The sequence below is a fragment of the Helianthus annuus genome, chromosome 12, assembly GCF_002127325.2.
Source record: "Helianthus annuus cultivar XRQ/B chromosome 12, HanXRQr2.0-SUNRISE, whole genome shotgun sequence".
Classification (NCBI taxonomy): Eukaryota; Viridiplantae; Streptophyta; class Magnoliopsida; order Asterales; family Asteraceae; genus Helianthus; species Helianthus annuus.
Window position 1 is genome coordinate 5695452 of NC_035444.2, and position 15364 is coordinate 5710815.

At 36.3% G+C, this 15364-nt stretch overlaps 2 protein-coding genes across 6 annotated transcripts; both read left to right on the forward strand.

Moving 5' to 3' along the window:
• Positions 1–578: 578 nt before the first annotated feature.
• LOC110896317 lies at positions 579–5070 on the forward strand. Of its 5 annotated transcripts, none has more exons than XR_004874391.1 (6): positions 579–819; positions 893–966; positions 1042–1153; positions 3223–3292; positions 3997–4069; positions 4219–5070. XR_004874391.1 is itself a non-coding variant. In XM_035980746.1 (4 exons), the coding sequence occupies exons 1-4, from the start codon at positions 718–720 to the stop codon at positions 3226–3228; spliced, it is 294 nt and encodes a 97-aa protein (XP_035836639.1). In that variant the 5' UTR covers positions 579–717; the 3' UTR covers positions 3229–3605. The 5 variants fall into 5 exon arrangements, 2 of the variants coding, with proteins under 2 accessions (XP_035836639.1, XP_035836638.1); XR_004874390.1 differs by having other exon boundaries at positions 4791–5070; XR_004874389.1 differs by lacking the exon at positions 4219–5070 and having other exon boundaries at positions 3997–4205.
• A 3783-nt stretch (positions 5071–8853) lies between these two features.
• Positions 8854–13716, forward strand: LOC110893894. Its single transcript, XM_022141048.2, has 3 exons — positions 8854–9070; positions 10073–10428; positions 10698–13716. The coding sequence occupies exons 2-3, from the start codon at positions 10082–10084 to the stop codon at positions 13408–13410; spliced, it is 3060 nt and encodes a 1019-aa protein (XP_021996740.1). The 5' UTR covers positions 8854–9070; positions 10073–10081; the 3' UTR covers positions 13411–13716.
• The last annotated feature ends 1648 nt before the right edge of the window (positions 13717–15364 follow it).

Here is a 15364-nt window from a genome sequence, read left to right on the forward strand (position 1 = left end):
TCCCGGATCGACCCGGATCGCGATTTCGAAGTTGAAACTGGCGTTCCCAACTCATTAATTCAATCGTATTGCACACTATTGGGATCGCGATTTGCTTAAATTCGAAACACGTATTCAAATACATTGGAACATCGAACCGAACCAAAATTAGAAAGTCAGACAGAATTTGGAAAGTCACTAATTTGTAAAGTTCCTCCAATCTCGATTCTGGATGCGTATTCAAGAAATCAAGCCTTGGGATGAAGCATTCAATGAAAGAGATGAAGAACAGATGTACTTGAGGGAGCGGCTCTGCAATAAGATTTGGTTTGAGAGTAAAACCTAATTTTTTGAGATGTAAGGTGTGAGCCCAGATTTGTTTTTTAGAATGGCCCTATAAGTTCATTAAGTTCGGTAATGGGCTTCAATAGTATTATTTGGGCCTAATTTTAACATCAGACTTTAAGTTACTTATAAAAAATATGTAAAAAAAAACAGCACGAAGTTTAAAAAAAATGATGTAGAAAAATATGTGACTATGGTTTGAAGTTACTTATGAAATATGATCCAAAATAATAGCACTTAGTTTAATTGGTACATCGTACCGCATGATATGGTACATCATGCCGAAACGATCCGAAATGAGCCTACCCCCCTTCGTACCGGATTTTAGGGACCTAGCGAATTGCGATCCCGTACCACGTTCCCGTACCGGAGCGTACCGTGAACCATGTGACTATGGTTGATGGAAGGTTTTGTGACTCTGCTATATCTGTACGAGAAGCAACACTGGAGCTTCTTGGTCGATATATTGCTTCACATCCTAATGTTGCTTTGAGGGTAATGGTCTTTCAAATTCTTGAAGTTGCTTTGTTAAAAAATCTATTCTCATTTATAATATGATGTATAACAGGTTGATAACAGAACTGAAATAGAGAAACAAATACATGAATGGTTGTTGATCACTTCCTCAAGGAATGCAAAATGGTGGTACTCTGCATAGTTTACGGGTTACCGCCATGGCATAAACAAGTTAATTATTTAAATATTTTCCAATTGCAGTTGGCCTTTTTCGGTTCCATTATTATGTTGGATATTCTCTCAACTTGGAAAAGTGCCTTTGCTTACTCAAGATATCGAACAAATAAATCAAGATCTACCCGTACATGGAAAGGTGAGAACTATTGGTTTGATCTTTTCTATATGTGGATGTTAAACACATTTATCATGTTAATGAATGTTTTTTTTTCTTCCTTTTTACGTAGATTAAGCATATCTTCAAGTATTGGCATGAAAAGTTGTAGCAAAAGCAAATTCTTCAACCTCCTATTATTTCATCTATAAATACCTTTGCTTATTTGTGCGAAAATAGTTAAATTACACATTTTTTATTTGTATATTTGTTGTACACTTAGAAATCGTGACCTATTCTTTAATAAATTTGTTGATTTGGGTAATTGTTTTTAGCTAAATGGCTTGATATTGGTGACTCAAATTATATAATGGGTCAAAATAGGTCACTCCAATGTACCTAGCTAAGGTCCAAGTGGGCTAGCACCACCCCCCGTCACCACCTACAGGTCATCACTTCGATCAATAAAGTCACCACCTATTTTTGTCGGAACCCATATTGACCTGATTCAAATTGATACTTTACTTTAAAAAGACCCGTTTAACCCATTAGCTAAGCCAACCCGTCCTCTGATTTGAAGATGCAGAGACAAAGAATTATTTTAGGTTCCGTTCTTATTCAAAATTATATGTTGCTTTATATTACAATATATGTGAATTGTTGAATTTAGATGGTGTTTGTTGACGTTTTTTATTTGGTTGAGTTGATTTTGTATTTGAGTGAGTCACTTCCATAGAGCACAAAGGTAAATGATGCTTGATGAACATTCAGGGGCGGACCTAATGTAGGTTGGGGCGTAGCACGGGCTACGGCTAAACTTTTTTCTGGTAGTGTAATTTTTTTTTCGATTTTTATACTAAGGACACCCCTCAACAAGTACTAGGACACCCATGAAAAAAAAAATTTACAAACTGAAATCAAGCCCAAATAATACTGATTATATTAGCCCAAAAAAAATGATAGCCCAATAGTAATTAGCCCAAATAACCAAATAATAACCCAATAGTGTATTAGATTGTTGTGCTAATTGTGATTGTGAGTTGTGAGTATTCTTTATTTCTTTTCTTCTTGAGTTCTTGAATTGTTTAATTTCGATCTAAAAATTAAAAATAAACCTAGCCCAATCTAATATCTAAAAACTTATTGCCAATATTAATTCATAAAGCCTAGCCTAAATGTGATATGCTCAATATTGATTCGTTAACCTAAATACTAATAACTTAAAAAAAAACTAGTTTATAAAATTTAATTCGGTAAGGCCTAAGGGCCTTTTTTTGGCTCACCTAGGGCACTTGAATTTTCAGGATCGGCCCCGCCCTGTAATGCAGGTAAAAAAAATTCTGTTCTATAAATGTATCGTAAAAAAATTTGGGATACCCCTGAATATTTCTTCTAGTTCCGCCACTGATGAACATGTTCTCTTGCACGCTAGGTGTTCGACAAAATGCCAAAAAGAGATTTAGTATCATGGAAGGTGATAAATTTGAGTATATATTATTTTGATAGTTGACACTTTACAGTATATATTTGAGTATAAATTTGAGTATATAAGTCTGATTGAGTTGAAACATTTATTAATTTATAGTTCTAAATATGATTACAGAAGTTATATTGTTTTGATAAAGTTGAACCAATAAGTTGTTTGTATATGGACTGAGTATCTCGGTTATACTTGAATGTTGATTGACTAGAAGAACAGGAACATTTAGAAACTTAATTGAAGTTGAAATGATTCAAACGGGTCGAAGGTCTACCAACGGTTATTCATATACGTGCAATCTATAACTAACTTCATTAATTAAAAATGGATTATTATTTTAATAATATAGTTTTTAAAGTTAATCTTTTGAAGATATAAATTTATTACTTATGGAATTTAAGAAATGGACTTAAAATGTTTGTTGGCAATTCAACCTGGTTCTTATAAAAAAGTTATCAGTGGGCTATTCTGTTAATGTTTGAGAAATGGGTTATTATTTAATGATGGAATTTGAGAAGTGGATTATTATGAAAACTGATGGAATTTGAGAAAAGGATTATTATTTCAGGTATTGTTTTATAATGCAATTTGTTATTGTTTTTTTTTTTTTTTGCTTTTCAATTTTGTCCAGAGATGAAGAAAAGCATATGCGAACACTTGTGAAAGAAGATTTTGGTCAACCTGACAGAGTAAATACCATGGTAAGCATCACTATTAATCTTGGGTAATTCTTTAGATAATCTAAAATTTTGGGTTCAAATTTGAATCTTCAAGGATTGTATTTTGACTTTAGATTTTTCAGATAAATAGCTGAAATTAAGACATGTAATGTTATATAATCTGAACAAAAAAGTACTCTTGGCTAACCAAGCTGACCCGAATCGACCAGAACTGTTTCAACCGACACATAATTACCCCTTTGGTCTTAGCCTGGTGAATTTGTGAAAAAGATAATATAATAATTCAGGATGGGCCTATTTTTAACTTCTACTTATCCATTTTCCCCTAGAGGATGAAGTGAGAGGAACTATCAACCAGGGTGCTTGGTTTAAAAAAGTGGTAAGCGCACAAAAGCGACGAGGTCTAAAATTGAGGCGCAAAAGCGTTGAGCTTTTCGTACGCAAGACACAAAGGATTATATAAAATATTTTATAAATCCCATAGGCTTTTAGCATCCTCTACCTAAAATTTAGTTATAATTAAGCTTTATATATGTTTTAAAACGGAAAAAAACATCAATGTACAACATAAAAAGCCTGTTGTACAACACCCAGCTGCACCTCAGGTCCATTTTTAGGTTGCCTCGCGCCTAGGCGCGCCTTTTAAACCAAACCAGGATGCACTTTTTAGTGAATATTTAGCATAATTATTAGAATTTCTAACTTAATATTTATTTTATGTGAAGTTTGCAGCCCTGCATACAACCTCCTTTTAAAATCTATTTGCAATGGAGGAAAGATGATAATATCAACCTTCAGGTATTTCATGTTACCATATTTTTTCTTACATCCAAGAATTGTGTAGTGTAGGTAATATCAACCTTGAGGCCCATTTGACCCGCTTCAGTTTTAGCCTTGGTTTAAAAAACATGCCTAGGAGCAAGGTAACTTCCATTGCTTTTGTGTAGGTAAGGCGGGTTTGATAGTTTTAGCCTTGGCTTTGGAAAGCGCGCCTTGGCGCAAGGCAACCCCAGGCACCACCACTATCGCTTTTGTGCAAGTAAGGTGAGTGTTGTACGTAAAGTGGCCGTGAGGCGTGCTTATCGGGCAAAAAATTGGCATAAGACGCATGTATGAGGCGTGTTTTTTAACTGCCGACATATTTTGATCAAAATTTATTTATTTTGACCCGTTAAAAGTCCGACTCATATTTTACAAAATTTATATATTCTGACCCGTTAACAGATACATGAGTTTATTTCGAAGATACCAAAGTTTGACTGAGTTGTTACCAATCTAAATTAGAGTCAGAGTGTTTTTGGTGTCCAATTGACTGAATTATTAGCAATCTAAATTAGAGTCAGATTGTTTGGTGTCCAATTATGTCTGGAGTAAATAGTTACTATGTAAGGGTAGTTTTGGAATTTGGCTCAGTTATGGGTCAATGTTTAGTTTGGATTTCAACTTAGTTAGAGGTAAATTGACATATATCAAGTGGATATAACTTTTTATATTTGATAATTTCCACTTTTTTTGTTAGGGGGTATTGACAACCTATCAAAGCCAAAGACAAAGCACACATGAATCGGTTGAAAAGAAGGTGAAAGTCGGTTACAAGTGGGATTGAAAGTTATGTATATATATATGAAAGTTATGTGTGTGTATATATATATAAGTCTGTCCCACCATTAATTTTAATGATCCGATAACAATGCGTTTTAGATGTTGCATTCTCTTTACCAACAGCCTTTGATGCAAAATCCATCTGACCTGTTTGCAGATTGATGTTTGTTAGTGACATTACTATTAATGTATTCAAAATGTAGTCATGTAAAACTTTAAAATTTAAATCGTTTTGGCCAATTATATATTGATATGTTGCACTGTCATAACCTTCTCTTTTTTTCTTCTTTTGTGTGTAATTTTTAAATTGACCAATTATTGTCAAATCACTAATATTGGATTAATGTGTCTAGAAAAGGGGAACATGACATTTGGTTGTGGATTCATCTTTCAAGTTTATTGTACATGTTTTTGTTATATAAAAATATAAACAAGGCATGACTTGTTATTTTCAGTTCCATGTGGCTTTGTAGGAACAGAAAATTAGCTCACAAGCAAACTTTCAAACGTGTTGAATTCATTTCTTTTACCTACGATTGAGAGTATACCATAGTTTGAATGCTTATCATCTCAGTGTTTGGCTATTTTGATATATTACTCATGTACTCCATGGGTGTACCGGGTTATTCGGTACCGGTACCCACTTTTATGGATTTTTGATACCGGTATCGGTACCAGTTCAGTACCGCTCGATACCGAGCTCATCCCTATTACGTTTTGTAGTTTCAATGAATCTTTTGTACATTTTTTTGTAATGTTTGCCAAACATGAATGGTTATCCACTTATAAGAAACCATATAAAAAAAAATTATTTTGTCAAATATAAATTTTTTTAAAACAACCCATAACCCGTGAAGCTCACGGGTATATAACCTAGTATAAAATAAAACAACTATTATTTATACGATTTATAAATTGAATATATAAAGTATAAATAGTTAAATAAACGAAAACGTAGGTGATAAGATGAATAATGAGGTGGTTGTTTGGAACAGTTTATTGTTGTGAGAAAAAAAATATGTTTGAAATGATGTGATATGCTGGCTAGGCACTCTAGATTTTACACCATCTTCATTGATGCTCTAAGACCATGTTTAGTCATAAAGCCAATTTGAGGGCGTTATACGACACGTGGCGAAATGCGTAAGAGAGGGACTTTATGGGGTGTTATATCAAAATAGGGTGTAGTGGTAAGGGGGTTATATAACCCCTTCAATTATACATACATATGTATGTATATATGTGTGTGAGTGGAGGAAAGATGCTGGAGAACATCACGCCGCGAAGAGAATCACGCCGGAATAAAAATAACACCCCAAAGCGCCTGCCGTAGTGGTGTTGGCGACGCTATGAGGGCGCCATGTACAAAAAATGACGTTATATCACCTGCCAATATAGGTGGCCTAAGGAGGGCAAGTTGAGAAAATGTGGGAGTAGTATATATAGGATCCCCTTTTTAAATAATTAAAATAATACTTACCTAATTTGTGAAATTTATTATCAATATCATACTTAAGCTAAACCCCATGATGAATTTATCACCTTACTAGAAAGAAAGACCATCAAGTGGCGACTAAATTGTAAAATCCAAATGAATAAAATGCTGACGTCAGAGTAAAGGGTAGCTGATTCATTCGGCGGCCACAAGCTTAAAATTTAATGGGTGATTGTTTTTAACAAAAAAAAACTCAAATAAAAGATAAAAATTTATCGCAGATCTTATTGAATAAAATCTTAACGTCATTTCGAGTAAAGGTAAGTTGATTTATACAAAGATTAAGAAGTAACATTTTTTAACTTTAAAAGCGACTACAGAAGAGTTACGAGATTATAATCAAAGTATATCTTCTTAATAAGATATGTTTTTAACAAAAAAAAAAAACCCAAATAAAAGATATAACGGGTGATTGTCGTTGTGGATTCGAGCAATAGCTTTTTTGTCTTAAGCTTAAAATTCTAACGTAAATCCTATGAAACAAAATCTTAACGGGCACTTGACTAAAGGTGAGTTTATTTATTCTTCGATTATAAGCTTAAAAGTTAATGTTTAGTTTCAAATTAATGTTTGGATACCTCAAACTCAGCTTATCCATCATGGCGATTTGTTCTATTTCATTGTTGACTTTAACACCACATATGTCAATATGAATCATAAAGGTGAGTACATTTCTATTTTTTCAAAACTAATTGTTTTATTAATTTAAGCGTAAGCATGTGTTATTTGCATGAGATTAACTACATTCGTTATGCATGTGCGGTGTGATCAGCTGCATGTGTACCATATTGGATCCAATAAATCGTGGGCCGAAACTATAGTAAAATATGTTACAAGTAACCCAGATTTGTGCTTAGGATCTCAAAAAAAAAAAAATAGAGCCATCACTTAAAAAAATTAATATGCTAATTATGAATATTAGTGTAAACTTATTGTTTTAGATTTGTTTGATTCCTTATATAAGCAAACTACTCTTTATAGTTGTGTTAGATTTTTTTTTTGGTTCCAAACACGGATAATGGAGTATCGTTTTTAACAATCGAACAAGGAAAAAGGCCTCAAAATTCCATATCGGCCTGGATCTCGAAAAAGGTTAGAACGGCCCTGGTGGGTGATTCCATGATTGAGGTTATCTGAATTGACTATACTTTTATGCTAAAAACGGTAATTATAAAGGAAAACACCAATCAATAATAATAGGGTACTTCGGTACTGTCACGTCGATTCTATTTCCAGTAGACGAAAGTCCATGGGGTATTAGGCTTGTAACTGAATTATATTTAGTTACGGTGAAATGGTCTGACTACTGCGTAATTGGTTTGACAGGCTATGATACTTGTGCTTAAATTACGTGTTTATGAAATATTACTTACCAACTTTATGCTAACGTATGTTTTTTTAAATGTTTTCGGGTAGCAAAATGTTCACCAAAATTTCCAAATCTACCACAAAACCTTTTAAACCTTACAAACTAAGTACAACTCTTTCTTTGTAAACCGTGTTAACCCTTTCTTTACCTTGCTTGCTCTATTTCTATAGTTATGAGTCGATGGTTTCTCTGAAAGCAGCTTCTCTATCTACACAAACAGAGGTAATATTGGCCTATATCCCATCCTTCTCTAACCCTGCTTCTAACCTCGCTATGTGTGGGATATAAAAGCATACTGAATTACAAACACCAATTAAAAACACATATCTTTTCATAAATAACGTCCCATTACTGCACGTTTGTCCTTGAACAGAGATTCAACATTTTACAGTAATCCTTTCTCTGTATATTGAGTGAAAATACATATCTTTTCATTAATAACGTTCTCTATATAAATATTCTGACATCTTACAATAAGATTTTATTAACAGAACATATATTCGTTCAAGAAGATTCTAATATTAACATTTTTGGTATGTATTTTTAAAAGGGAAATTAGATTACAATAATCTCTAGTAAACGTTATTGGCCAGTGCCTGTCTCACTTTTGTTTATTCCCGCTGGCAGTCTCACAATTCAAATATTTGGCCTCCACCGGTCAGCCGTTAAAAATAACTTAACGGATTTATTTTTTTTTCCGAATTACAAACCGATGTTTTAGGGTTTTTTATCAGAACGAGACTACGAGTCGACTAATGTAACCGTTTCGAGGTAAGTTTTATATCAGTCGACTTGTATTCTCGTTCTGATCAAAAACCCTAAAACACCGGTTTATAATTCAAAGGGAAAAAAAACTTAAATCTGTTAAGTTATATTCAACGGCAAACCAGGAGAGCCCAAATATTTGAATTGTAGGACTGCCGACGGAAATACACAAAACTGGAATTACCAATGACCAATGACATCTACTAGTGAATTATTATAATCCAATTTCACTTTTTTTAAAATTATTGAAGTTTTATCTAGTATTATTATTATTATGGTCAAACCAACATTGACCAAAACAAAATTTCCAAATCCACCACACAAGTTTTATAAACCTCACACTTATCTCAAACGCCGTTAACTAACTTCCCCTCTTTCAATTTCATTCCCCGTGTTTGCCCTAATTCCATTATGCCCCTCAATTTCCCAAAACCCCCTTCTTCTCCTTCAATTTGATCCCAAAATTCACCACAAATCACCCCAAATCTCTCCACAAATCCCCAATTTCACACCCTAACTTCAAAACCCTAACTTTAATCCATCGCAATTGCTGAAACAGAGCTGCTAAGTGAGTTAGTTTACTTACTTCTTTATCCATATGTTTTTTTTGTTTATGTTGTTCCGATTCAGGGGTTTTTTTTGCTACTCTAGGGTTTGAAATTTTGTTGCTTAAATTGTTTTTTATTTATTGTTGGTTTTGTTTTTGTTACTTTAGGGTATGGAATTTGTTGCTTTAATTGCGTGTGTGTGTGTGTGTGTTTGCTGAGATTTTAGGTCTGTAATTAGTTTATTTATTAATTTTTTTTTTGGTGGTTTATGGTTGGATTTTGATTGTTATTGAAAGTTTAGAGTTGATGTTGATTTTTTGAGTTTTTTTTTTTTTTTTTTTTTTTTTTTTTTTTTTTTTTTTTTGGGGGGGGGGGGGGGGGGGAGTTATTAGGATTGAGGTTGTGTTGAGTGCTGTTGATTGAACAATGCTGGTGTTTGTTTTACTGAATTTTGAATTGATATGTAATCTATATGAGATGAAAAGGAACAGTTTGACAGAAAATAGATGGTTAAAGTTTCGGACTTTACCGGATTATGATCGGTAGATTTACCTTTTGAGCTTTCTTGAATCTTGATTTGAACTCGATCGGTGTGATCGCGCTTAACTGTGTGTTGGCGCGAGATATAGATAATTCTTGTATCGAGTAACTTTAGTTTGGTACTTCGGTTCGTTAGCACTTTGGCTTTTGTTTTTGTGTTGACATGTTTGTAAATTTTTGGTCATGAGATATAGATGAATGTTGTTTTACGGTTTTACATCAAGATTACGAGTCTTGAATAATGATCGTATTCGTATTAAAGTATTAATAACACGATCTACCTTTTTTCCCTTTTTGTTACATTTTTATTTAAAGTTATAGAAACAAGATAGTGATATTGATCTTAATTAATGATAAACCACAAAAAAGGAAGCGTATTGATACTATCGTATCTTATCGTCATTTTACTCGTGCATACAATATCAGACCGTTACGTTTATATATTAAAATGAATAAAACCCTTCTTGTGTTTGTTTTTATAGGCGAGAATAATGGCTAAAGGGAAGCTTATATTAATCTGCCAATCTGGCGGTGAGTTCGTAACAAACGATGACGGAACCATGTCGTATAACGGAGGAGAAGCAAACGCAGCAAACGTCACTTCCGAGACCCCGTTCAGCGATTTAAAATTAACGTTGGCTGAAACATGCGACGTAAACCAAGACACAGCGACTGTGAAGTATTTCCTTCCGGGAAATAAGCGAAACTTGATTACCGTAAAGAACGATAAGGATGTAAAACGGATGATCGATTTTCATGGGGATGCACTTACAGCCGAAGTCTTTGTTATGGGAACACCGGGGTTTAACCGTAGTGCCCTAGAAACGCAAACTAACAGGTATTGTTTAGTATCGATACTGCACGTTCTTCTGTTACAGTTACAGATCGCAAAATGGGCGGGTTGGGATTTGGGTTAATGGGTCAAAGTGGGTTTTGCGGGGTTGACCTGAAACACCTTTTTCTAAATATCTTAAATCTTAAGAGTAAAATGCCATTTTCGTCCCTGAGGTTTGGCCAGTTTTGCGACAAAAAAGACTTTGTTTGTTCATGCTATGAAAAGGCCTAAGCATACTTATCTCTAATCAAATTGTTGACATACACCCACAGGCAAAACGCTACCAAGAACGATGAGACTGTAAACAATGATAACTTGAGTCCCAAGAAAGACGAGAAGATAAAACGAGCCAAAGCGGGTCCCAAGAAAGAGAAGGTGAAAAAAGACGATAAGGTGGCCAAGAGTCCCATCGCATCTCCAACTAGAACGACACGTCGTTCCATTGCGGCCGCTAAAGCCGAAGCCGCTTCTCAAAAAAAGAAAAAACAAAAGCAAAAAGAAAAGGAAAAAACCGTTTCGGAGGAGTCCGGTGATACTTCAAATGCGGAATCCGAGCAGGTTAACGTGAATGTCGTTTCCGAAGGTAGTTCCGACGTTGTGTCTAGTCGGAACGGAAAACGGAAAAAACCCGACGCGAGCCCTGCTGACAGTGTTAAGAAACGAAAACGCACGCCGTCTTGGAAAGTTAATGGTCGCCCGACTATAGTTTCCGATTCTGCGGGGTCAAAGTCAAAGCCAAAGTCAAAGGGTAGTTCTGGAAGTAAAACATCTCAGAGAAAGAGCGGTCGGTTAGCTGCGAAAGATAACAAGTCTCAGGAGAAGAAATCGGGGAGAAAAAGAGGGCGTCCTCGAGCGATTACTATTACCAGTGATCAAGAACAACAAGAAGATGTTGTGGGACCTGTGGGACCCACTGCTCTTGACATGTGTGATGATGACGTGTCACCTGAAACGTTAGTTTCCTTGTGGAAGTCAGCCATTACCGGTGTTGGTCAACAATTCACAAACGCTCACGAGTTCCATGAAACGTTGCGCAGATACGCTATTGCGAATGATTTCGAGTTCAAACTCAAGAAAAACGATAAAAACCGTGTGGTTGGTGAATGTGCTGAAGAAGGGTGTTCTTGGAAGTTTAACGCCGTGTGGGCCCCGTCTACGGAATCTTTTAAGATAAAGACCATGAACAATGTACATAAATGCGATAAAGAAGATAAAGAATCAAACAACTGGTTGTTAAATACCATAAAGGAGAAGCTGCAAGAATCGCCAGATCTAAAACCGAAAGAAATCGCTAACGGGCTTTTGAAAGACGTTGCGGTCGATTCAAACCGTACGGAAGTTTTCGATGGGAACGTGGTTTCTCGTGACGAACAACTTCACGGGTCCGATAATGATGCGTATAATAAGTTACCGTGGTTCTGTGAGAAGATTATGGAAACGAATCCCGGTAGCTTCTCGAAACTCGTTGTTGGCGAGGATAAACGATTTAAAGCCATGTTTGTGTCGTTTTACGCATCGTTATGCGGATTTCTGAATAGTTGTCGCCCGCTTCTTTTTCTCGAAGCGACTTCTATGTGGTCGAAGTATGGCGAAGTTTTAATTACGGCTAATGCCATTGATGGAAACGATGATTTTTTTCCCGTTGCGTTTGCGATAGTAGACGTTGAAGATGATAACAATTGGCGTTGGTTCTTGGGACAGTTGAAAGCGACAATCTTTAACTCGCAACAACCGATCACGTTCGTGTTTGATAGAGAAAAGAATTTGAAGAATTTGAAAATGACTGTTCTTGAACTATTTGAAGATTCTCATATCGGTTACTCGATTTACCATCTTCTAGAAAGCTTTAAAAGAAACGTCAAGGGCCCGTTTCACGGGGACGGTAAATCGTATTTGCCGTTTCATTTCTTGGCTGCCGCACACGCGGTCCGTCTTGTCGGTTTTAAAAAGGCAACCGAACAGATAAAACAAATATCGTCACAGGCGTATGATTGGGTCATGCAGATCGAACCTCAACATTGGACGACGTCATCTTTTAAAGGCGAACGGTACAACCACATCATCGATGATGTCGGCGCATCTTTTTCAAAGTTAATGGAAGATTATCGGGAGTTACCCATTTTACATAAAATAGACGCGATAATACGTACGATGATCGATGCCGTCAACGATGCTAAGTTAGACGGAAGTATGTGGTCAACGCATCTTACTCCATCAAAGGAGAAACAACTTCAAGAAGAGAATATGAGTTCAAGCGGTTTAAAAGTGTTGATATCTTCCGATACGTTGTTCGAGGTTCGTGAAGATTCGACGCATGTCGTGAATATCAGTACGTGGAGTTGTACATGTTTAGGGTGGAAAGAAACGGGCCTACCGTGTCGTCATGCACTTGCGGTATTTGCGTTGATTGGTAGAAACCCGTACGAGTTTTGCTCGAGTTACTTCACGGTGGATGCTTATCGTTTAACCTACTTCGAGTCGATTAATCCTGTACCGATCGAAAAGGAAGAAGTCGAAAAGATAGAGATTGAGCAAGTTGCGGGTGAAACGGAACTCGTTTTGAACATCGAGGGCGACATTGCGGAAACTGGCGAAAAGATCGAGGTCGAAGAAGAAAAAGTTGAAACCGAAACGAAGATTGATAACGACGAGTGCGAAAAGGTAGAGATTGAAGACGAGAAGGGTGAAAAGATGGAGATCGAGATTACATGGGGTGAAAATGACGAAAGCGGGAAAGTGGAGGGTGAAAAGGTGGAGATTGAGAAAGACGAGGGGGGAAAGGGTAAGATTGCAGAAGACGATGACGCGCGCGTGCTTGTGCTTCCTCCGATACCTGTAAAAACGGTCGATGTAAGGAAGGAGAAGATGGATTGGGACGAAACGGAGGTGGAAACGAAGAGAACGGTAACGTGCACAAAATGCAAGCAGCCGGGGCATAATAAGAAGTCTTGCAATCTGTACCAGCTGCAACAAGAAGCTTGTTGACTTTGGTCAACTATGAAGAACAGTCACCAGGTATGATATAACAGTTATTGTGAGACCAGTTTATAGGTGGTTTTATTTTTATTGTTAATATTTGAACTTGAAAGTCTTGGTTTGAGAACATTTGGTTAGATTTTATTATACTCTTTGAACTTTAGTCCTTTTTTTTTTTTTTTTTTAACTCTTTTAGCCTTGGTCTTTTTTTTTTTTTTTTTTTTTAAGTTGCTCTAGTGAAGGTAGGAAAAATGTTGATGAATAAATATTTCTGCTTGTAATCCTGGGTTAATCCTGAGATTTGGATTGGGCTTTTGTTTGTTTGTTTGTTATGGGCTTTAGCCCATAGCTTTATTTGGGCTCTTAAAGTTCGGTTTATTTATCGGTTTAATTGAACATGAGTCATTTACGATTTTACAACTAGAACTCTAGAAGTGCAAAAAAAAAGGCGGTACCCGGAACCGGACCTGAAAAAACCCCGGAACCGGTTATCTTTGTACCCGGGTATTTTATACCTGTAACCGAACTCGACCTTGCCCGTAGGGTATATACATTTTGAGATTAATACCCCTATACTCGAACCCGGTTATACCCTATGCCCAATATTGATTTTTTAATACCCTATAGAGTACCCAAATTCTTAAAGTATGTTTTTTTATGTTTACTTCACGACTTGTATGTTATTGTAATTGTTTTTACAAATTTCAAACCAAATTTTATATTTTAAAAGAATTTATTTTTGTGTAGAATAATAAAAAAAACTTATTTTTTAAAACTGGGTATTAATACTTGAACCCATACCCGGTTCCAGTGCTCGGTTACCCAATCATACCCTACCCAGCCAGGTACATAGGGTAAGGTTTACCTCCTTAATCCCGCACACGAACCCTACCCGGTTTCTCTTAGCATCTGATTTTCCAATACTCGATCATATCTAGAAGGGCTGAACCGGTTCCATACCTAGAAGCGGGTATTAAGAAAACCCGATTTGTGCACCTCTATCTACAACCAATGCATAGGGGCTTGAAATATAAACCAATTTTAGGCAGAGACCCACGAGAACCATATAATGTACTTGTATGTCATTTGATCGACAAAAGGGTACACAAAATCCATCATGTTCCGCATGAAATTGTGAGTACCGATGAAACGGAATGGGCATCCCGATTCCCTCCTTCCCGATTTGTATCGTTTTGTGCTCTTCACAATATATCCTGATCAGGAGCGCCATCCCTTCCATCCTGAACCCCTCTCCATCCTACGTGGCGCTTCATCCTCCATCCCGAACTCCTCATCCTAAGACCATTCCAATTTCCAAGCACCTAATAGGAGTCGGAAAGAGATTTGTGGTAACCGGTTATATAATCATCTTATATAAAACCATTAGGCTGGGGTGTGGTTTAAAGCCCCTAGGGGCTTTATAGTGTCACGTCAGAGCCATATCAGCGCCATGTCACATAGGGGGCTTTAAAGTCCCTCCCTTTAATTTGTATACAATGGTTTAAAGCTCATTTATATATAAAGAAAAATAAATAAAAAGAACAAAAAAATATGATTGGCTCTTGAAAAGTGGCCTCCACATAAGCAGCCTTTGACGTCCGCCAACCCCATAGCGAAGCCATCTATGGCGCCCCCCTTTGGCGCCCAGGGAAATGGGAAAAGGGGTGCTAACGAAGGTGATGTGATAAGGGCGTGAAGTCACACCCACTGGCCTTAAAACAAAAAATGCAAGTGTTTATGCGATTTTGTAGTTTGTTTCAAATTGATAATACATTTAGAGTTATGTGCCCCGGGTAAGGTTCATGCGAGAACCACCTTTATTGCGAGAACCGCGAGAACCAATGTGAACACAAACTAAAATAGTTAAAAAAAACCTAAAAAAACCCTAAAAAAAACCTAACCCCCACCCCCCAAAAACCTAAACCCCCCACCCCCCCCCCCCCCAAAAAAAAAACCTAACCCC